General features: G+C 31.4%; 1 protein-coding gene across 1 annotated transcript in view; it reads right to left on the minus strand.

The window, feature by feature from the left end:
• The window catches only part of LOC115890945 (sushi, von Willebrand factor type A, EGF and pentraxin domain-containing protein 1-like), an 89,033-nt gene that overhangs the window by 35,802 nt on the left and 27,167 nt on the right, over positions 1-26,064 (minus strand). The window contains exons 11-15 of the mRNA XM_030911309.1: positions 22,628-22,864; positions 18,762-18,992; positions 18,508-18,599; positions 15,193-15,565; positions 2,015-2,176 (exon numbers count right to left, since the gene is read on the minus strand). Coding sequence (XP_030767169.1) covers positions 2,015-2,176; positions 15,193-15,565; positions 18,508-18,599; positions 18,762-18,992; positions 22,628-22,864 — 1,095 coding nt within the window. The remainder of the gene's footprint in view (positions 1-2,014; positions 2,177-15,192; positions 15,566-18,507; positions 18,600-18,761; positions 18,993-22,627; positions 22,865-26,064) is intronic.

Below are 26,064 nucleotides of genomic sequence, written 5' to 3' on the forward strand. Positions count from 1 at the left end.
CCTGGAATTGTCCTCCAACGGTCTAAGACACTCTAAAAAGTTAAGTAAAAACAATCTTCGGATTGTCATGGGGTTTCTAACAGAACACTGTCTCCTCAACGAACACCTCAGTAGGCTAAAGCTGAGAAATGACGGCGAATGCAGATTCTGTGGAAAAAATGGGGAAACATCAGAACACCTTACCAACTGAGTGCGCCGAGACCACGACCGTTCGTGCCATGAACTTTGGTACAGCTGATGTCGAGGATGGAGAGCTGGCCTCTGTGGAGCTGTTTCAGATACTGGCTTTTGTGAAAGCCCTGAGACTGTATGATGAGTAATAATTCGTTATAACTCAAGAAAGGAGAACACACAATAGATCTGTAAGGTCGCGGTGATTAACTCCCCTCCTAAAAATTCTACATTATACATCCTATTATTATATAAAAAATGAATGAACTTAAAAGTTCAATATTATACAACTCGAAAAAAATGCGCAATCACCTGCCATTTGAAATCAAATCCATAACATCATTTTCTTCATTTCGCAAAGCATTGAACTCTTATTTACTAGACAAGGCTTTCTACGCCGTGAATGAATTATATTTTGATAATCGAATTTGATCTTGTAAACACTGGTCTAATGTTTGCTATTGCTATATTTACCAATGACACCCAAATAAATTTATTTAGAGGTCATTGATATTTTTACTATAAACTAACTAAATATTTTTGAATATTATTTTTACTTTTTTTTTATTCTTTGACATTCTAAAAATTTATATAAATGTTTATTTTAAACAATAAGACTGACAATCTTATTTGTATAATGTTTTTGTTGTATAATGTTATCTTTTGTTTGTTTGTTTGTGTACCTTGTTTGTTTACTTTGTTTGTTTATTTTACCTTTGTCTACAAATTCTAAAAAATTTTGAGAATAAAGGCTGTAGCATTTTATTTTAAATATACATAATTTATATAAATGTACAGAATTATTTTATTTAAATAAATCAAGTTTAAGTCCTCGCACCGAGATGGCATTCTAAGTACTGCTATTATCTTTTATTTTTTCTTCAAGTTTATTTCTGGCGAAATATTTCAGTCCGGTCGAAGTTTGTTGGTCACTTTATATCTGACGGTGTATAGTCACTCTTCGTGCCTACCTTCCCTCGCCATATTGGTGGTAAAGGCTAAAACCGATAGAGCTATCGGCGTTTGTTGGCATTTTGCCAATTTGTTTGGGAAAACCCTCTGAGCAGAGGTGTTTTTATCAGAATCCAGTTCCAGTAGCAGTGCACCACAACCAACTTGTGACCAGAACGGATAAAAAAAGGCCAGATCATTTCATTTTATATCTATTTAATTTAAGTTCGTTTGAATGCATTAAGCCCTTCAGGCATATTATATATTTGATTGCTTTAGAGTCACTTTGAAATATTTTATTCATGTTATGCATATTTCTGATATCTACATAGTACGGTTTTTTTAATATAAAGAGTCCCTACATTTTGGTACCAAGATCGCCAGACTTTTTGCGGAATAATTAATAAAATATTAATATTCAGAAGCGTGCAGATTTAACATAACTACCATTTTGAGTGATCTATTTTGATACATACAATTTACCAACAAATATTTTCAAACATCAAATTTTTCATAGTCTTATTTTATTCTACTTAACATTTAATTATTAATTATACTTAGTTATTAGTTTATCTCAGCGTTTCATTTGTGTAATTCCTAAAATAAGTAATGCCTATATTCTAAGTTGATTTCTCAGTTCTCAACTTAGAAGTTTTCGAAAGTAAATGGAAAACTGAGTGGCGCCCAGTATATTATAAAGACGTAAGTATTACAATTTAATTTTCACTAGCTTACGACCCATTGCTCACCGGCGAACAGCTCCGTCGCATAGTATTAGTTGTTTTAATAATTTTTCCAAAAGAAAATTCTTATAAAAAAACATTCCATCATTTTTTTTATAACTTCTAATGCTACAAGGCATTTATTTATTTATTTATTTATAATAATTTACCTTTGCAATCCTTAAAATTTTTAGCTCGCATCTTTGATGTAGAATAATTAACTGGACAAGATGTACAATTGGTTTGACCTAACTTATCATTATAATAGCCAAAATCACAGCTTTGACAAATATTAGAAGTGCCATTATGAAATGCTCCTCTTGGACACTGAACTGAAAACCAATAATTACCTTAACAAAGTAAAATTGATAGAAAATTGCAAAATTATCCACGTAATGTTGGCAACAACAAAACACGTTTTAAGTTATTTTGAATATACTTCTAAAATGTTTGGTCCATTAAAACGACATTAATAGAGGGTGGCGCCTCTCATACGCCGCGGAGCCTCCAAAGAGAAAGACAGTTTGTATTGAAATGAAATTTTGTGAGCATATGTAGGTTAATTCAGAGCACTTTTTAAAAATATAGAGAGTTCTACAGGGTGTCCCCAAAAAAAATACATATCAAAGTTGTGTTTTTTTGGATTCTCGGATTCTGGGAGAAAAATAAACGTGAGTTTTATAAGAGAGAGACATTTTCTAGCAATAAAGAATAAAGAACAATTTTTAAATTACAATAAAAGCTACCTAAATTGGAATTTACCCGGTATAGCCTAATACGTAATTAAATTTACTATTGTACTTTAAATCAAATTAAAACTTGATCCAAAAAGTTATACAGGGAGAGACAAAATTAATATTGAACATAGGCCACCTTCAAAAGCATGTTATTCTTTTATTTTAAATGGAACACCCAGTATATTATTCCGATATTCAATGGAGAATGTATGTTAGCCCGTATGTAAAATGTAAATCAATGTATTTTTAAGTTTGGTTTATTCCATGAATTCATGTCCGTTGGAATAGAAGTGGCAACGGCGCTTCTGTACCTAAACTCCGTCCGAGGGTGCGGGACGGGTAAAAATTAGTTTTCACTTTGCTTTTGTTCCTTGGTGCAACTACCACGTTGTTATTTGCTGTTCACTTAAATTTAGTATTATTCTTTAAATTAATATAGTTGTTATATTATACAAGTGCAGTTCATTTATTTATACAGTCCACATATATCAAGGCAACAATGCATGTCTATTCAAAATACTATTAAGGCTGCCTATCCCTCAAACAAAGGTTTTCCTAGATATTTTCTTGATCCGATTAGATCTTTATTATTTGATAAAATCTAGGTGGCTGCGATATGTCTGACGTTACTTCAACATAGCCGTCTAAGAGTGACCTCCCGCAAAATCATAAAAATTAAAATATCTAGAAAAATCTTTGTCTGAGGGGTAGGCAACTTTAATAATATTTTGAAAAGATATAAATTCCCCATTGAACACCGGAAAAATATACTGGGTGTTTCATTTAAAATAAGGGAGTAACTTGCTTTTAAAAGTGACTAATGTTCCATATTAATTTTGTCTCACCCTGTATAACTTTTCGGGTCAAATTTCAATTTGGTTTAACATACAATGGTTACTGTAATTAAATATCAGGCTATACAAGATCAACTAAAATTTAGGTAGCTATTTAGCGGAGTGCTGTAAGCCCTTATGGGATACAAACCTCGGAATTCATTTACTGTGAACGAATTTTTATAAAACTTTTTTCATTGTATTGTTAATAAGATATATTACAAAGTTTACCCATTTAAATTCGTTGCTTTCACTTTAGTATTTAAATAAACACACATATACAAATGCATACATACAAGATGGCTTCGTATTCCGGAAAAGCTCTGTATCAGGATTCCTATTTGAGATTTTCACTCCAAACCTTTTACAAAATACACACACCGGAAAAATCTAGGGATATCATTTTATTAAAGTTAAAAATAAGTGTTTTGAATAAACAACCGCATATTTATAGGCCGATTCTTTCTACTTCGATTGAAACGAAGTAGTCACATTAGTTATTTCTAAATTTGGGATATTTGCAGAAGTGTTTGTGCATATTTTGTCAAATGTATAAAAAGTACCTATCATCAATTGTTCGAATTTAACCTGTACTGGCTATTTTTTATGATAACTGGCCAGAATTCATTCAAATAACTCTGTTTAGTATTAAACGACATTATGGAGCGTAGACATCTTAACAGAGACGAAATGCTAAGGGCCATGGGTATACTCGAAGCTGGAATGCGCCAAATCGACGTAGCTAGAGCATTAAATACAACGCAAAGTGTAATATCGCGATTAAGTGCACGCTACCGTGAAAGTGGTAATGTTGCTGAAAGGCACACAGGGCGACATCGCATTACTACCCCTCAGCAAGATCATTTTTTACAATTAAATGCTCGACGCCGACCGACTCTTACAGCACCAGAGCTTAGTTTAATTCTCCAGGAAACACATAATGTAACCGTTAGTCCTGACACTATTCGCAATAGATTAAGAGAGGTTAACTTTAGAAGCAGACGCCCCTGGAGAGCTCAACCCTTAACGAGAGGAAATCGAGAGGTACGATATTTGTGGGCTCAAGATCATGTTCAGTGGTCGAATGAACAATGGGCCAATGTTCTCTTCACGGATGTGTCACGCTTTGGAATTCATCAGGATTCGAGAAAGCTTAGGGTATGGAGAGAACCGGAAATCTTCTTCGGTTGGATCATGTTCAGGAAGTGCATCCTTATCAAGGTGGAACGGTTATGGACTGGGGAGGAGTCCAGTTAGGCCGAAAAACCGATCTCGTTTTTCTTGAAAGGTTTCTAACAGGAATCACAAATCGTGATTTAATTCTTGAGCCTGTCGTGTTACCATATGCCAATGATTTTGGGAGAAACTTCATTCACATGCATGACAATGCACGGCCTCATACAGCCAGAGTGGTAAGTGAGTTTATCAATGCTCATCAATTAAACATCTTACCCTGGCCGGCACAATCTCCTAACCTCAACCCCATCGAGCACGTATGGGACGCGGTCCAAAGAAGAATTTTGAGAATGAGTATGCCTCGTGAAACTTGTAGGGATCTGGTTCGGGCCGCGAATGCAGCGTGGCAGGCTGTACCTCAAGAAGAGATCGACAACCTGATCGGGAGCATGGAGAGACGATGTAATGAACAGTAGAGGAAGCTATACCCTTTATTAGGTAAAAATGGTTTTATCTTTTTTTTAATTCACAGTTTAGAATTTTAAAAAATGTGTGTATTTTTTTGAGGTCAATAAAAATCAAGGTAAATTTGAAAAATTCGGCAAATTTCGCATTTTTATTTCCAATACGTCCTGTAAACTATTTGTTTATTTTAATTTTATTATATCAGAAATGCAAATAATAAAATTACTGACGATGGCTGGATAAAATTGTAATATCCCTAGACTTTTCCGGTGTGTGTATATGTTTAATGGTTTGGTTTGGTTAACTTAACGTTAACTTAACGTTACCTTTCAAAAATATTTTTATAGATATACAGGATGAGTCAAATATATATCATTTATTTATTCGAGTTCAGTGAATTTGCTATAAAATTCCGGTTCCAAAAATACCTTAATACTATAGAGTATACTAAATGGTCTTTGAATTATGACCACGCCCATGAGGACGTCAATCTAGACCCCTCTAGGAACCTTCGCATGAGAACTTCTAATCGAGACGATCGACTTATTGTAAGTTTATCGCTCAGAAACCGCCTTTTGCCAGCTTTTCAAATTGATAATGAATTGCACTTAAGGACCGTAAATATTAACTAATTATATCCACGTAGCTGGGTACGTCACCCGCCTTTGACGTCACTGCTACCTCAGCAGTAGAAGCCTATAAATATAAGTTACATTTATATTTTCTCATCTTTTTGTTAGTACTGTTCAACCAAACATATTAATAAACTGATCAAGTCTCTGTGTTGTTTTTTAAAAAGTAATTGTCCCGGTCACGAAAGAAAACTGGCGCAGTCGGTAGGATTTGCCAAGCCATCTAACAAAAATCGTAGTTGGTGCCCGTAACGCGGATTAAATTGGTAAAAACCCAAAACGGACGGATCGAGACAGTGAAAAGCAAGAAACAGCCCAAAGACACCGTTGGAACAGAGGACAAGCATCGCCGAAAGTCCAACACCTGGCAGAGGACAAGCATCGCCGAAACCAGCTTAGAATAAGGACCTGGTCGAGGACAAACATAGCCAACACCAGTTAGGTTAAGAAGAAACGAAAAACGAAGCAACGAAAAACGAAAAACCACCCGAAAAACCGAAATCATCACCCGAAAAACGAAATCATCACCCGAAAAACGAAATCATCAACGAAAATCATCCCCGAAAACATCGCACTCAATGAACATCGTAGCTAGACTCACCCTGTACATCTCTCTACTGTAAGTCGTATTTTTATATTCTGCTTATTAATATCGTATTTTGCATTTACTTTTATTTTTATTTTTAAAACTATTTTCGTATTTTGCTTTTCTCATATATATCCATTTTCCATTTTATTTTTAATTTTTATTCGTAAAAAACGATTTGATTAAGTTTATTTTATGTCCGATTCAGATAGTGAAATCGAGGAAATAACTAATAAATTTAGGCTTCAAAATTTAAGTTCTAGACATTTTGAAAAAGATAGTTTTGAACAAAGTCTCAGATATAGAACTATTTCTGATTCAATTATTAACTCTGAACTAGAAAATATATTAGATCAAGTAATGGCTACTTCAAATCAATCTCAAAATCAATGTCAAAATCCCTCTCAAATAAATTATTCATTTTTAAGATTATATATTGATACAATTCCAGTGTATGATGGCAATCCACATACTTTAAATATTTTTATTGATACGTGTCAAAGCTTAATAACAAACTTTTATAGAGAAGGAAACGATGGACATAACAATTTTATAATGCGTGCAATAATCGGAAGATTATCAGGCAGAGCATTGAGTTTAATTGGTTCACGTATTCATGAATTAAATTCATGGGATCAAATTAAAAACTTATTAAATCTTAGCTTTGGTGACCAACGAAATCTAGATTGTCTTGTTCAAGATTTGATTATCTTAAAACCTAATCGTAACGAAACTCCATATAATTTTTGGAATGAGGTGTCAAGACGCACGTTCCTTAGTATTTTCAAAATTAAATATGTTAAGTCTAAACCCAGCTGAACACACTATAAAAATAGCAAATTATGAAGAACTAGCATTAAAAACTTTTATTAGAGGCTTAAGTGGTCAATTACAAAATAATATTCGATTAAGAGATCCAAAAACTTTAGAAAAAGCTATGAGTTTGGTTATTGAAGAAGAAAATTTTCTTTATAGCCAAAATAAACAAAATTTGGTAAATAACAATCAAACTTTTCAACTGAATCAAAGATTTACACCTGTAGATAATCCTTTCAGTAAACCAATTAATTTCCAAAATAATAATTCCAATCTCTCTTTCCCAAAATTACAGAATAATAATCCTTTTCAGAATAATCCTTTTCTAAATAATCCTTTTCAGAATAATCCATTTCAACAAAATAGTCAAAAACCTTTATTTTCACCTTATAATAATTTTAAAAATAATTCTCAACAAAATTTATTTAGACCTAATAATCAATCATTTAATAACAGACCAAATTCTAACCAATTTCCAATGAGATCAAATGTATTTCCAAGACCAACTTTTCAACCTTTTAATAGACAAATGAATTATCCTCAAAGGAGTAATTTTCAACAAAATTTTAATCAAAATCCAAAACCATTTTTTAAATCTAGTCAAGTTATAAAAAATCAAAATATACAAAAACCAGAACCCATGGAAGTATCATCCGGTAGAAATGCAGTTATGCATCCCAAGCAAAATTTATTATTTTCTCAAAACATTAACCCAGTGACCCAGAATGATTATCCTAATGAAACCTTTGATTGTTCTCAATATTATTGCGAAGAATATCCAGACTATGCTGACCAAGAATATTATAATTATTATTGTAACAATGAAAATGCAAGTTCTAATAATTATATCTCGACGACATATGACACACAAGAATATAATGAACAATTGAATAATGAACAATTTAATAATGAGTGTTTGTTTCCCAATAATAACACAGACACAGATAATGTAAATTTTCCTTTGACTCCACCTATGAAGGAAATAACTTAATTAATATTAATGCACTTAACAGAAAAAATCTACCTCATATTTTTATTCCTGAACTTAATGCTAATTTCTTAATAGATACAGGTAGTTCAAAAAGTTTAATTTCTCCTAAATTAGTAAAACAATTTTATCCGAATTCTATATTTTTTGAAGATTTTCAAATTCAATCAGCTCATATGATATCCTATCATAATGAAGTTATTGTCATACCTATTTTTAATATTTTTAATGAAAATCAAAAACACAAATTTTATGTTTTTAAATTTAGTGACAAATATGATGGTATTATTGGTACAAATCTATTAGAGCAAATTAAAGCTATAATTGATATGAACCGTAAATTATTGATAACACCCCGTATAAAAATACCTATTATTTATGAATGTGACGATAGTACATATAATATAACAATTAATCCAAGATCGAAACAAATCGTTAAAATTCCCGTTAATATTGAAAAAGGTACAGTATTATTAAATTACACAAATTTTGGAAAATCTGTGGAAACACCAGAAGCAATTGTCAACGTAGAAAATTATTTTGCTTTAACAACAGTAACCAACAGCAACATAGTTCCTATCGAAATAACTTTTAACGAGCCTATGGAATGTGAAATATTGAATATCCAAGAAATAAACTGCTTAGAAAAAATGGAAATTGATGAACCACTATCCAATAATCAAGATAACATTTTAAAATCAAATTTAAAACAGTTACGCCTAGAACATTGTAACCAAGAAGAAAAAAAAGCAATTAGAGAACTTTGCTTTGAATACAGAGATATATTTTATTGTGAAAAAATACCCTTAACTTTTACGAACCAAATCCAGCACAAAATAAATCTAAAAAATGAAACACCAATATATACGAAGACATACAGATATCCAGAAGTCCATAAAGAAGAAGTACGTAACCAAATCAATAAAATGATGGATCAAGGTATTATTCAAGATTCTATATCACCATGGTCCAGCCCAATTTGGATAGTCCCGAAAAAACTGGACGCATCAGGAAAAAGAAAATGGCGATTAGTAGTGGACTACAGAAAATTAAATGAAGAAACAATAGATGACAAATATCCGCTACCTAATATATCTGATATATTAGACAAGTTAGGACGCAGCCAATATTTTACAACATTGGACTTAGCAAATGGATTTCACCAGATAGAAATGTGTTCCGAAGATATATGTAAAACGGCGTTTTCAACCGAAAATGGGCATTATGAATTTAAAAGAATGCCCTTTGGACTCAAAAATGCGCCCTCGACGTTTCAAAGAGTTATGGATAACGTCTTGAGAGGAATACAAAACGAAGAATGCCTAGTTTACCTAGATGACATCGTAATATTTAGTACATCATTACAAGAACACCTAGAAAGACTAAGAAAAGTGTTTGAACGATTAAGAAAAGCCAATTTCAAAGTACAGTTAGATAAAAGCGAATTTTTACGTAAAGAAGTAAATTATTTAGGACATGTCATAACGTCTCAAGGAGTAAAACCCAACCCTGACAAGATAGAAGCAATTAAAAAATTTCCAATACCTACTACACCTAAAGAAATAAAAAGTTTTCTCGGATTAGTGGGATATTATCGAAAATTTATTCAAAACTTTGCTAAAATTACGAAACCCTTAACAAAATGCCTAAAGAAAAATTCGAAGATTATTCATAATCAAGAATTTATTTCAGCTTTTAATACTTGTAAAAATTTATTAATTAACGCACCTATTTTACAATATCCAGATTTCAAAAAACCATTTATATTGACAACAGACGCTTCAAATGTGGCCTTAGGAGCAGTCTTATCTCAAGGACAAATAGGTTCTGATAAACCAATAGCTTTCGCTTCAAGGACATTAAATGAGACAGAGACACGGTATAGTACAATCGAAAAAGAATTACTTGCGATTGTATGGGCATGTAAATATTTCCGACCATATTTATTTGGACGAAAATTCACCATTTACACTGACCACCGACCATTGATATGGTTATTTAACTTGAAAGAACCAAATAGTAAACTAGTAAGATGGCGCTTAAAATTAGAAGAATTTGACTATGACATAATGTACAAAAAAGGAAAAATAAATACCAATGCAGACGCACTTTCAAGAATTCAAATAAATGCTCTAGAAAATGAATCGATGATAAATCACCCTGGAGACACAGAAGAACAAGGATTCGACCCTATTGATTATCTAAGAGACCTAGCAGAAAATGTTGACCGTGAAGAACAACCCTCAACAAGCCAAAAGAACACAGATAAAACTAAAGAAAAAGAAAAGATAAAAATTCTCCAAGATATACAAATTAGATCACCAAGAACTAGGAAAGAAGTTCAGAAAAAAGAGTTACAACAAGAAGAAGAACAAGAGCAAAAACATGAAGATATACAAGAAAAAGAACAAGAGGATTTAACTACACAGCATTCTAACGTCATGGAAACTACCAATGATGGAATTTCAATATTGGAAGAGATTATAAACAACAAAACAAATCAAATATTAGTTTTTCCACATCTTCATAATAAATTAATTGTTAATCAAGAAAACTATCAACATCATAAAATAATTAATGTCAAAATTCCCAAAACTAATAACTATAATTTAATATTTGAATTTTTAAGGGATTATACAGTGGAAAGTAAAACTTATCACATGTATTTTCATTTAGATGAATTTTATAAACAATTTAATAAAGTTTATCTTGAACGCTTTCGGAGAAGGGACCAAAATTAATACGTTGCACTAAATTAATAAATACAGTAATAGATAAAGAAGAACAAATTTTACTAATCAAAAATCATCATGAAGGGAAAACAAATCATAGGGGCATAAGTGAAACTCTCGAATATTTAAAAGAAATTATTTTTGGATAGGCATGAAAAAAGAAATTACAAATTATATTAATTGTTGCGACATCTGTCAACGCGCAAAATATTGTAGGAAAAAACCTTATTCACCTTTAATGTTAACCGAAACAGCTTCTAAGCCTTTTCAAAATGTTCATATTGACGTATTCTATTATAATTCAAAAATGTATTTAACTCTAGTTGACGCATTTTCAAAATATGCACAAGCAATTGAAATACCTGGAAAAATGCAATAAACATCGCAAATGCCTTAATTAAATATATTGCTTTTTGCGGGAATACCAGAAAAATAATTTTAGACAATGGGGCAGAATTTAAGAAACGAAACTGTCAAAGAACTTTTAAATTTACATAAAATTAAAGTACATTTTACCACCCCCTTACATCACGAATCAAACAGTGTAGTTGAAAGATTTCACTCCACAATTATAGAACACCTAAGATTACTGAAAGAAAGTTTCCCTACTGAAACTGAAGGATTGATGGATTATGCTATTATTGCCTATAATAATACAATACATAGCTCAACAAAATATACACCATTTGAACTAACTTTTGGCCATACGAACTCAAGAGCCAAATGAAATATTTAATCTAAAAAGAATATTTTACGGATTATGCTCAAAATCATAAACAAAAACTAGAAAAAGTTTATGAAAAAAGTAAAGGAAGATCTAAATAAACAAAAAGAAAGTTGTTTCTAAACATAATGTAAAAAGGAAACACAAATGATGAATTTAAATTAGGACAGACGGTATATAAATTAAACCCTTTAAAAGGAATAAATCAAAAAATAAATTCTTGGGACCATACACTATAACAAAAATGTTAGAAAGGAATCGAGTGGAAATAACCCGGAAAAAAGATCCGAATAAAAAAGAAATACTACATATTCAAGAATTGAGGAAACCACCTGTTGTTTCAGATTCGCCACCACCTATGGAGAACCAAAATACCACCGAATGAATGATAACCCAGGAATACTACCCTTAAAATTAGGCAACGCCCAAAATAAAATCGACACTTGGAAATTTATACAAGTATTTGATATAACTAATTTAATTCAACAATTTAATGAAATTCAAAATCAATATTTTAGAATAAAAATTGCTTTTGAAAATAATACTAATGTTTCAAAAACATACAAATATAATTTTTATAACTCTTATAATTTAGCAAATTTATTGCAAACTAAAATAAATATTCAAATTAAACAAATTAATCCTTTATATAGTGCTAATAATAATAGATATAAACGTGGTTTAATTGATGGACTGGGATCGATAATCAAATCAATAACTGGTAATTTAGATCAGTATGATGCTGAAAAATATAATAAAGCCATTGAAAATCTTTCTGACAATCAGTTAAAAATAAAAACGATTATTAAAAATCAAATTTCAATGTTGGATAAATCAATTGAAAATTTCCAAAATAATATTAAAAATCTATCTAATAATCAAATAATAATTAAACATCGTATTGATATGTTAGAAACAATTCTTTATAATACTGAAGCATATTTTCTTGATACATATCAATATTTATTATTACAAATTACTCTTTCACAAATAATCAATGAATATCAGATTATTTATGATATATTAGAAAAAATCGAAACTGCCATAAGTTTTGCTAAGATAAACGTATTTCACAATTCTATTGTTCAGAGTGACGAATTGTTCAAAAGAAATAAATTCTGTTTCACAGTATTTAAAGAACTCTAAACTACCTTTTAAACCTGAACTTATAAATTTAATACTTTTTGAAAAAACTATAAATATTAAAAGTTATAGTGATGCAAATAAAATAATTTTTATTTTAGAAATACCTATTGTGGAAAATGATAGTTATAATCTATATCATCTTTACCCATTTCCTGTAAAAATAATAATTCCCTAAATGTATTAATACCTAATGCAAAATACTTAATATTTAATGAACAGAATTACGCGTTTCTGGACAATAAATGTGAAGAAGTGACTCAAGTGAATTTATTTGCAAAGACTCTAATATAGTTAAAATATCTCAAAATAATCCATGTGAAATTGAACTTTTTAAAATATAATAAATTTATTTCTAATTGTCATTTAACACCTGTTGAAATTTTGGAAAATAAAGTTCAAAAAATTGAACAAAATAAATGGATAGTTATATGTCCTAAACAAACTATTGCAATTCAGTATTGTCAAAGTAATGGTGAAAATATACCTTTATTAGGAAGTTACATTATTGAATTAAATTCTGATTGCGAAATAAAAATCAATGATGTAATGATTAAAAATTTAGGTGATACGAAATTTAATTATAAAAATATTCAATTGCCAAAATTTAATTTTACAAAGATGTCAGAAAAATCTATAAATAAATTAAAACCATTAAATCTAGATTCTATTGATTTAAATAATATACATCCTATTAGAAATATCATAGAAAATGATTTAGAATCGATTAAACCATTTATTTTTGAAACTAGTATTAATATTTGGGTTATTATAATGTATGTTTTATTTATATTTGTTTTAATTTATATATTGTATAAATGTCAGATATTTAACAAATTTAAAAGAAGAATTTTAGAAGAAAAAGAAGAAATTCCACTCCAGGAAAATCCTGCACCGAACCCCAGAATTTTCCACTTGTGAGGGAGGAATTATATCCACGTAGCTGGGTACGTCACCCGCCTTTGACGTCACTGCTACCTCAGCAGTAGAAGCCTATAAATATAAGTTACATTTATATTTTCTCATCTTTTTGTTAGTACTGTTCAACCAAACATATTAATAAACTGATCAAGTCTCTGTGTTGTTTTTTAAAAAGTAATTGTCCCGGTCACGAAAGAAAACTAACTAACGGACTACAAGAAGAAGATTAAATGAAGCAAATATTATGTCAAGAAGGCCCGCTTCGGGACTAGAACTTACTAGATGTGTTGACTAGGCCCAAAAGTAAAGGTATAGTTTTAATTTAAAACTTGCAAAAAATGTTAGTGCCTTCTTTAAAACCGAATATATCGAACAAAAATAAAGCTAATGAGATGAACCAAAAAACAAACCATCGAGAAAGGATGTATCTAGATGATAAAATAATGTTTAAATTTCTGGCTGTTTTAACATATTTCACAGGGTGTTTCAAACTTTCACCAAAATATCAACATTTTGTTTTCCCTCGTATAATTAACAGATAGGGAGTTTCATTTTTAATTTAGAAAAAGATACTAAAAAGTCAAATAATTTAGCAACAGACTGCTTAAAAAATCATCAAAATCGGCCCAATAAAATAAAATATATTAACCTTTAAAATACATCAAAGTGCCCATTTTTCGTGCCGGTGAATGTATTTAAAAAACTATACATTTTAGTCATATACTTTTCTAATGAAACAAACCTTTATTTTTTTACTAGAATCCAAAAATCAATTAATATATAGGGTGTTCCATTACAAAAAACATAACTTTGATGTGTAATTTTTTGGGGGGACACCCTGTAGAACTCTACATAATTTTAGAAAAGGCTTTAAATTGACTTACATAAGCTCACAAAATTTCACTTCAATACAAACTCTTGTTTTCCTTGCAAAAACCGCGTCGTATATGACGCGCCACCCGGCATAATTCGGTTTCAATCAAAATTTCAATGATTAGAATATAAGCAGAATAGGTATAACTTATGCATTAGATATATTTATTTCAATAAATTTACTTAGAAAGAGAATTAGAAAAATTAAAATATTAAGAAAGAAATAATTAAGAATTTACTAAAATTAATAAAATAAAAAATTAAAAGCAACGAAAAAAAATGGGCAAACATTTTAGTATTTTATCTATAAAACACAATACAGAAGGTTTCACATTAATACATTTACAGTAATTGAATTCCGAGGAATGTCTCTGGGCACCCCACTAATTATCGAAATTTAAAATTTACTCTTCCTTTTCATAAAATGTGAAATATGTCAAAATCCTTACATTTTAGGCATATGCTTCTTTAATAAACTCACTTTTATTTTTCTCCTACAATCCGAAAATCAATTAATATATAGGGTGTTTTTTGGGGACACCCTGTATAATTCTATATATTTTTTATAAAATGCTTTCAGTTAACCTACATATGCTGCCAAAATTTCATTTTTATATTAACTACCGTTCTCCTTGGAGCTTCTGCGGCGTAAGAGAGGCGCCACCCTGTATATTGATATGCATGTGCCAGTTCATAATTTAATTTTTTAATAGTTTCCTTACCGCATCTATTTTTCCTTGGTATAAAACCTACTGGACAAGTAAAAATAGTTTTTCTTACTGTAATAGTACCATTTATATGCGATGAAGTTACGTTAATTTGCTTGGTACTAATTTTCAATTTTCCTCTTAGCTGAAATTTGACGTTCAGTCTTTTTTTGTTTCTTCTGTTCATCCTTATGTTTTTATGTAGTACTTCATTAGTAGAATTCATATTTCCTTTTGTTTCTTCTGGCGGTATCGACCTTCTTCTCTTTTTCACTATTGCATTTGTTTCTTCCTCGAGTTGCTCGTCCAAACAGTCTGAAGTAAGATTTGTTTTACAGTTGCCAGTACAAATTTCATTTTCAAAATTTTCTTTGATATTGTTTTCAATCTGAAAGATATTAAACAAAAAAATGCCAATTGCCAGAACTTTCTTGAGCAAAAAATATCCAATATATAAAATCAACTAAATATACAGGGTGTTTTTCATGTGTTTTACAGGATTTCTCGTTAATGAGTCAAGATATAAAGGTGCGGTTTTTACATCGCTGTGCTATAGAGGTGGGCAAAGATTGAACGAGTCGTTCATTTGAACGAGTATTAAAAATGAATAGTGAGATTCGATTCACTGGTTAGAATACGGTACGTTCAATTGAATCGTGGCCAGCAAGGATCCATAAGATTTCAACGATGAGCCGTAAAAAAGAATCGTGAGAATTGAATCGGATCACAATGCGATCGTTCATTTCTACGGCAGTGATATAGACATAGATGCAGGCAACAATATTTAGACTTGAACAAAAGCGCTAAACAAACATCATGAGCATAAAATGCAAATGATAAGAAAGGTATTTACAAGAAAAAACTTATTTATACTGATGTGCTTAGTACGGGAGTATTTGTAAGGTATTTAATTTTTACATTAAGATTTTTGTTAAAATAATATTACCGACTATTAAATGTCTGACTAAGAGACGAAATCGTGTTTTTATGCAACTCCAAATAAATATTGTTGGCCTCTGCTCAATGTGATAAAAAACGGCGCGCGGCGTCAGCGATGATTCTAAAATAAAGATCGCTGTCATATTATATCTAAAATTATATGGGGAATGTCATAGATGTTCATTTCCAAGCCATCCGGATGCCATTTTTTTCGATCATGCGGTATTATATACTATTGATTATGATTATTAAATCATAATCAATAGTATAATAAATAAAAAATATCAAATATATTAAATTGGTATTAAGAAGTCTTTAATAAATAATATATATAAGTTGGATTGATTAGTTATAAATTGTTATTTATAAATTATTATTAATTTATTACTGGTAAAATATCAATCCAATTACGTCAATGTCATAAAGTGTTGAAAAACAAATTAAAGAACTGTATATTTCTTTTTCTGGTCCATTAAGTAATTGTCCTACCAAATTATCGCCGGTAGAGACAGTTACGATTCTTGTTTTTATGAAATGTAAATTGTGCATGTGGTTCGTTCAAATGAACGAATCGTAGGAGTCGATTCAATATGAATAAATTGAATCGTGTGATTCGATTCACTAAAAAGAGTGGTAATGCCCATCACTACTGTGCTACTTTTTTTATGAAACTAAAGCCTGTTTAGATCCTGAGATACCGGGCGAATATGAAAATGTTGCATTTTTCGACACCCTTTGTATCTCGGTGATCTTATAACTTATCGAAAAGGTAAAAATCGAGTTTCATAGACTTGCTCACGTAGAATTTAAGTAAATGTCCGCTGGAAGCCCTAATTCTTGATATATGACCTAAACTTATTTTTTTAATGGGATACCTTGTATATATTTTTTTATCTTATTTGCCTTATTCAAATGAAGAAAGCAAGGTAAATCAAATAAAACAAATCAAGGTAATAAAAACAATCAAATAAAATTTATTCGACGTCAAATTTTGGTTATTGGCTATTCCATGCTATTAGTTTCTGTTTCTGTATGTAGACTAATTGCATATGTGTATCAAAAAATATCAATAACTCTGATTAACAGCGTGTTATCTAAAAGCTGCACAAGTTTATTTTCAGTGCAGTTTATTAATAAGACAAAACGATGGAAAGCAAAAGTATCTGCTTAAATTAAATAAAATGAAATATAATAATAATACATTCTTTTAAACTAGGTTGATTTATGTAAAAAAACTGAAATAAAGCATTTTCTTACCTTATTAATGAAAAGAAGTATAGAGTATATTATAGTTTTACACAGCTCATAATGCTTATCAAGCTAAATAAAATAATAAAGATAATTTACAGGTTGTCCCATATAAAAACACATAAGTTTGACTCATATTTCGAAAATGGCAGCTCCCAACAAAAAACTAGTTACGCCATTGGATTCAACGCGTAAAACCTCTACGAAACTCAGTTTTCACCTTTTCAATAAGTTATAAGATAATCGAGATACAAAGGAGGTCGGGAAATACAATCAAGTTCGCCCTGTATTTTAGAGAACAAAAAGGCTAGGGCAAATCTGTGTGTGGCGTCTTATCTTTGTATCTCTACTCATACAAAAGAAACCCCATAAAACACACGAAAATGGGACACCCTGTGCACAGTGGCCTAGTATACAAAAGAAGTTGTTATCGAGCGTGTATACAGGGTGTCCCAGAAATAAGTGCAAATATTTTAAGGGGTGGTAGATCTCGATAAAAGAAACATATTTTCTCTTTATCGTTTTTCAAATAAGTCCAAAATAACGGAGTTGTTTTACTTTGAAAATTAAAAAAAAATGATTTTTTGCTAAAATTTTGAAAATCACTGGATCTTTTCTAGATTTTCTTCTTCTTCTTTCTTCTTATAAATTTCTTGTAAATTTAATCTAATACCTATGTTGCCATATTATCAAGAAATTATGTTTTTTAACTAAAAACTAAAAAAAAATTCAAAAAAAATTCAAAAAATTTCGAATTTTCACAATTTTTTTGTCGCTTCATAGGCGTTTCTGGGGTTGAATTATACTACCAGTTAAAATGTTTGCACTTATTTCTGCGACTCCCTGTATAAAAGGAGGGTACAGGTGAGGGTGTAGGTGAATTTCATTAAAGAAGCATATGACTGTGAGCATATGTACCTATATACACCCTGTATATACACATACCCTGTGTATATAAAAGGGGGGTACAGGGTACAGGTGAGGGTGTAGATGAATTTCATTGAAGAAGCATATGACTGTGAACATATGACTAAGAGTATGACAGTCAAATCCAATAGGAATATGACAGTCAAATCCAAAGATTTGGTACAGCTATACACCCATGTTTTCATATAGTTTTAGCCTATATCTTAAACTACTTACCTCTTCTATTTTATTTGTATCATTGCATGTAAAATTGTCTAAAGGGATATTTATATCTCCTTCCTGTTCAACTACGTCTGGAACTGTAGTAACTGAAAACATAATACATGATTCTATGTTTTGAATACAAAATTACAGAACGATTCTAAGAGTAATATATCAATTTCCTACAAGTTTTCTGAGAATGTGTACCATTATAAATATTTTTTATAAAAAAAATCACTGTAAGAAACATTCACTTATGCGATACTTACTTGAACATTCAGGGAAAATAAACCCGTCAGAAATGGGTTGATTGTACCAAGAAGTATCCCCATGACTGCATATAAAACTAGTACCATTTTCTGACATATCTGTGGCAATGGGAGCATGTAGTGGAACAGCGTATCCATCTTGACAAGTAATAAGACAGCGCATACCACTGGAAATGTCGGTACAATTTGACTGACCATTGGATGGCGATGGTAAATCAACACAATAGGATTCTGTCATAATGAAAATTTAAATAATAATTAAAATAAATTTTAGTTCTTTATGATAGCGAATAAATTTAATTAAAGTGGGGCAAAAATGAAACATTTTTCAAAACTTTTAATATACATCTTACTGTATATACTTTAGGTTTTTTCTTAGCTACAACCATCATATTAACCCATAAAAAGTCTAAAAATAAGACAAGCTCGGTAAATCTCAATTTACCCTGCAAAGGCCCTGCTATCGTTTATATTAAATGGTGAAGTAAAGATAGAAAGGAGGATAGAAATAAGACATAGAAATGTATCTTTTTTATTAGTAGAACTGAAATTAAAAAAATCTAAACTAATAAAGAGCACCTACATATAATTCAAATAAAAAATTCAGTGAAAATACACGGCCGCAGAACATTTATAAAGTGAAAATGTAAAACAATTTTATTAAATTAAAAATGACGAAAATATGTAGTTAATAAGTAACATTAAAACATAGATAAAGGAAACAAGTTTAGATTGGAAAGTGCCCATAAGGACAATGTAAATATTATTTGGCGCTATTCTTATAACGGTGGCTCTCCAAAGCTTTTGATAATTTCGGCGCGGTTCGGCTTTTCCCGCCAAATATTGTTTATTCAAATTTATTATGTTCTTTTAATTTTTTAAATAAAATACAGTGTGTTGTATAAAAAAAACTTTATTTTATATAAGGAGATGTATGAAATATCTATGAAACATTGGAAACCGATGTTATGCAAACCCATTCATGATGGTTTTTGCAGTTCACAGTTCACACAGCTTTTTCAGTTTTTAATGCTACTTTTTCACAATTATCACGGGTTTGAGTAAATAAAATTTAAATTAAACTCACAAGATAGCAATAATTACTTTGAAAATGGACGCTTTAACACTTTTCGGTATTTTTTTAATGAGGGCAGTTTAAACTTTGAAAGATTTTATAATTTTTGAAGTTTTTGACTTTGATAAGAAAAAAAATATTCCTGTTCTTGTTTACGGTTGTTCTTAGTAACCGCTATAGCAGCGCCAGATCCTGTACAACGTATGAACCTCAAAACAATTAAGTTTTTTACCCTTATTAAAGTTTTGGAGGCAAGCCGAGCATTCCAATATAAACTTGTTTCATTTATATATGCATTAAAATATTAATAGCAGAATAGTGTCACTTAAAGAGTGGAAAAAAATACAGGTATACCAATTAAAGGACTAAACATTTCTCAAAATCTATTAAAAAGCAAACATCTCAGCAGTCCTAGAAGTCCTGTTTTGCAAATTTGTCGGTGGTAATTTTAAAACAATATGTTTCTTTAAAACATTATTTATCTCAGTAACTACAGTTTTGATCAACATGAAAGGCTTTGACTGCTGACTTTGCAGCCTTTTAAAATCTTTTTCTGTATACTTGTTTGATTTCTTTGCATTTTTTTGTTAGTTTTCAGTTGCGACTAAAATTTAAAAATATACAAGCTATTAAGTTATCTCATATTTACCCCTACCTTTTCTCATTATTAACCCGGTGTGTGTATCAAATTTAGCCCAAAAATAGCTCCTCATACCAAGAGGACTTAATTTAAACGGACATAACTTTCTAGGCCATATACCGTAACCTATTACTACTTCGACAATGGATTTGTAATTTCAGTTTTTCTATGATTCATAACACAAGAAATTATGGGGATGAACTCTTAACAATTATTGTCAAATGTTCCTAATAAGAAAACTGACTGAATATATCTTTTTAGTAGATTTATTTAAGCAATAATCACAGCTAAAGAAAAGTGGATTTCAGAGAAGTGCGTGGAATTAGAGAAGTTACAAAAGAAACACGACTCATTTACATTACACAAAAAAATAAAAGAATTAACTGGACCAGCACAACGTTTTTGTCCTCTAACCTCTAACAATTAGTAACTCAGATGGTACACTGTGTTCAACCGTACAAGAAAAATACAAGTATGGGAACAACACATGAAAGCACTTTATAATGACTATAGAGAAGAACCAACAGTAAGACTAACGGTTGATCAAGGACCAGAAAATCTCAATAGTGCAATTAAACAACTTAAACAATTGCAGGCAATTAAACAACAAAAGTCCAGGCCCTGACGATATATATATCCAGAAATACTTAAATTAATATCAGAAGAGAACGTAGATATACTGACTAGGCTTTTTAACAAGATCTATGATAGAGGAAAAGTACCTGATGACTGGCTTCACTCAACATTTGTACCGCTTCCGAAAAAACCATCAACTCGACATCTCAGTAACTACAGACTTATTAGTTTAATGAGTCACGCACTAAAGTATTACTTAAAATAATACATAACAGAATTTATGAGAAGTGTGAGCAAGAAAGCGGCTATGAACAGTTTGGGTTTAAGAGTGGACTAGGAACACGAGAGGCCTTATTCTGTTTACAATTGATGGCGCAGAAGTGTACAGACCAACAAAAACCAATGTATGTGTGTTTCGTAGATTTCGAAAAAGCATTCGATAGAGTCAAACATACGAGACTTATCGAAATGTTGTATGAGTTGGGAGTTGACAGCAAAGATGTAACACTTCTGAAAAATATATATTGGCAACAAACAGCCCACATGAAAGTTGAAAATGACAATTCCAATCCAGTCAATATACAGAGAGGAGTAAGACAGGGATGTGTGCTGTCTCCTTCGTTATTTAATGTTTATTCTGAGGCGATTTTTCGGGAAGCTTCAACAGATTGCGGCATTAAAGTCAACGGCAAAGTCATTAACAACATTAGATTTGCCGATGATACAGTTCTTATTTGCCCACTCTGATACTGGTATCCAGTGTTTAGTGGAACGACTTGAAGGCTCCTGTAAGAAATACGGGATGAAGATCAATTCTTCTAAAGCTAAAGTCATGGTATTTGGAAAGAACCAAAATATACCAATTCCTATTAAAATAGAGGGCTATATCTTAGAACAGGTCTACAAGTTCAAATATTTGGGGTCCTGGATAGTTAACACCTTGAACAACGACGTGGAAATAAAAACCAGAACCGAACAAGCGAGAAATGCATTTTTAAAAATAAAGAACGCCTTCCAGAACCCCAGATTGGACCTTCAGTTGAGAACTAGGCTCGTTAAGTGTTATGTTTGGTCAATCCTATTATACGGAGCAGAAACATGGACACTGAAAGTTCAAGAGGTGAATCGCCTCGAATCGTTCGAAACATGGATATATCGAAGAATGCTTAAAATTCCATGGACAGCCCATATGACAAATACCGAAGTCTACAACAGAATAGGCAGAGAAAGAGAATTGCTCAATATAATAAAAATAAGAAAAACATCATACTTAGGGCATATATTGAGAAATGAAAAATACCACGTCTTACAATTGATAGTTAAGGGTAAGATTGAAGGAAAGAGAGGTCTCGGCAGGAAGAAACTATCTTGGTTGAGAAACATCAGAAACTGGATTCACCTAACTTTTGAAGAACTCATAAGGACAGCCGAGAATCGTGAAGATTTTGTCAATGTGATCGCCAACCTCCACGAAAGAGACGGCACGTAAAGAAGAAGAAGATTTGAATGTCTCATTTTTCACCTAAATATGGCGTGTTTCATTTTTACACTACTCGATCCTAATGTTTAACTTACCTTCCACAGTAATATTGATGTTGCATATATTGATATTACCCGAAAAATCTTTTGCAGTGTACGTCACCAAGGTGGTTCCAATTTTAAAAGTTCCAAAATCATGCGTTTTATTTACGGTGAAATTTTTCGAATTATCGAAAATATAAGGTTCGTCCCATGTTATATTTTCCCCGATTCTAGAATTTATTAAAAAAGTAGGGGGACTTATACAACCTTCAATTACAGGCGGTTCTTCATCTAAAAATAAAGGTGTCATAAATAACTTATTGTTTTTAATATGAAATGTTACTACAGGATAGCGCCTCACATACGACGCGCGACGCGGAGGCTCCAAGAAAAACGGTAGTTTATATCGAAATTAAATTTTGGGAACATATATAGTTAATTTATATTAAATGAAAACATTTTATAAAAATATATAGAGTAGGGTAGAACAAAAAAAAACTTTTTTCCAAAATATTTTCACAAAAGCCTCAAAATGTGCCTTTAGATAAGTAATTTTTATTTCTCAAAAGCTGAGCGCCCTGCCTTTGTATCTTCAGGTTCCTCACGGGTCTTAAAAGCTAAGATATTTTGAAAAATATTTGTTTTTTTGCCCGTCAACATATTTGATAATTATTTATCTTTTATCTTTAACACACTGCTTAATATGACCACAGATTAGGTATCCTATAAGTATACAGATAAAAATCTTGTCCCTAATTCGTACGAAAATTGTTTTTTATGACGATGTGCAAACGAGTCAAATTTCCTGTGCGGAAAAATAAACTCGCGTAAAATAACAATAAACAGCGTAATAGAGAGATATCGCTAAACCGAATAGCGTGCATGGACGTTAATAAGGCCAGGTGTTATTTCCTTTACGTGAGGTGGTATTAACTCTCTTCATTTATAGTTTGGTTTGGTTTGGTTTGGTTTGGTTCATTTATAGTTATCGGATCGGAAAGAATTCTGATCGCGTCGCGTCCGCCATTTAAACTTAATCTAACTTTGAATTTAAAACTTTGAAATTGTTTTGTTTACTAGGTATTTTAAAAACAAAGGGCTAAAGTGCTTATTTCCAGTGCTTTATTGTTCAACGTCTGACAATGGGTTTAGGGCAACAAGCAACAAATTCTCTTAGTCTCTGTAAACCTAAGACTCTTTATAGGTTCTTTAGTATTGGAAGAGGTGGAATCCATATTTTGGGCCATACTTATTTAATTAAAACTAATCCCAGCTACTTAAATATCAAATTACCTAATAAAACTAAAGCAATAATTCAAAACAATTCAAACATAACCTAAAATAAAAGATCTCGCCGGCCGGCTCCGGTTGTCAAATACCCGCACATGCCCATTTAAGCAATTTTTAAACGTTATCAGAGGTTATTTAGAAAGAGCGCTTAGTGTAATTGATCCGCAAATTACGTCAGGCGGTAATGTTATTAGCGGGTGTTGCGTTAAAAATTGACTCGCGCATATCGTAACCATGATAAGGTACGCGTAAATACTGGATAACGCTATTCGGTTTTCCGATATCTCTCTAATAACTGTGCCGGTCAGGCGCTGTGCACAATTTTAGAGGCCATACGTGGGCGTGCTATGTGCGCAAACTAGTCACCTAACTAGTGCCCGATTCCGAAAATTGGAACCACGAAAAACAATAAAGAAAAAACAAAGATTATAATCTGTATAATCTGTGATATGACTATAAAATATAACCCAATAATGTTATCCAAACTAAATCGCTTAAATTATTGTTTTCCGGTTCCTCAATATATTTGAAACTTGTCCACCTGCATGATAAACTACCATCCGTGGCACTTGCTGGTGACAAAACTGGAGTTCCAGATCACTCTGCCGCTATAATCGCAAATGCTTTTTTAAAGGATATTGGAGTAGTGTCTAAAAGCAGTTCTACACAGATAGTAGATAGAATGAAGATCAGGAGGACCCGAATATCTCAACATAACGTTTGTACTAGTGTATTAGGGGAAATGTCGTTATTAGGTGTGTTTTATTAGACAGTTTCAATTCTGTGTTATTAGACAGTTTCAAGTCTTCTGAATTTTACAATAACTACGGTTTCACAGTTATCTAGTTTCTGTCCAATAACACCTTTGAGACCACCGGGACCAGAAGTTTCACCATCTAGTACTTTTACTCAATGTCGCAATGTTCATTTAAATGGAATAAACAAATTAACCATTGTAAGGGACGTTTCAATTCTTTTTCCAACAAACGAATAACGCCATTTTTCACTCCCGTATTCAGAACAGTTCCACCTGTCCCAACTGCTACTAAATCAGAAAGTTCTGTCAAGTCAAACTTTTCTTTCAAGAAATTAACCAAAGACCGTTTTATATGACATGCAGATCCGCTTTCCGGTGTGACATGGTCCAAATACTTAGAACCGGGTTCCGGGTTCACTTAGAATCGAAATATGTTCTTCCACAACGCGTTTTCCCTTCCTTTTATTCTTATCGTAAATAATAGTAGAGTCCTTTCGACCATCAAAAAACACGCCTAATAACGACATTTCACCTAATACACTAGTACAAACGTTACGTTGAGACATTCTGGCCCTCCTGATCTTCACTCTATCTACTATCTGTGTAGAACTGCTTTTAGACACTACTCCAATATCCTCTAAAACAGAACTTGCGATTATAGCGGCAGCGTGATCTGAAACTCCAGTTTTGTCACAGGCAAGTGCCACGGATGGTAGTTTATCATGCAGGTGGACAAGTTTCAAATATATTGAGGAACTGGAAAACATTAATTTAAGTGATTTAGTTTGGATAACATTATTGTGTTATATTTTATAGTCATATTAAGCAGTGTGTTAAAGGTAAAAGATAAATAATTATCAAATATGTTGACGGGCAAAAAAAAACAAATATTTTTCAAAATATCTCAGCTTTTAAGGCCCGTGAGGAACCTGAAGATACAAAGCAGGGCGCTCAGCTGTTGAGAAAAAAAATTACTTATCTAAAGGCACATTTTGAGGCTTGTGTGAAAATATTTTGGAAAAAATTTTTTTTCGTTCCACCCTAATATAGAGTTCTACAGAGTGTTGCCAAAAAAAGTTACGCATCAAAGTTATGTTTTTTGTAATGGAAAACCCTATATATTAATTGATTTTCGGGTTCGAGGTAAAAAATAGAGATGAGTTTTATTAAAGAAGCATATGCCTAAAACGTAAGGATTTTGAGATATTTTACATTTTGTGAAAATTAAGAATACATTTTAAATTTCAATAACAGCTACCTAAATTGCTATTTACCCTATATAGCCTGATATTTAATTATACTCGTAATATCTATTTATATTTATGTTAAACCAAATTAAAATTTGACACGAAAAGTTATACAGGGTGAGACAAAATTAATATTGAATATTGGTCACATTTAACAGCAAATTATTCCTTTATTTTAAATAAAACACCCCGCACCC

The sequence above is a fragment of the Sitophilus oryzae genome, unplaced genomic scaffold (assembly GCF_002938485.1).
Source record: "Sitophilus oryzae breed Bouriz unplaced genomic scaffold, Soryzae_2.0 scaffold_937_pilon_pilon, whole genome shotgun sequence".
Taxonomy (NCBI): domain Eukaryota; kingdom Metazoa; phylum Arthropoda; class Insecta; order Coleoptera; family Curculionidae; genus Sitophilus; species Sitophilus oryzae.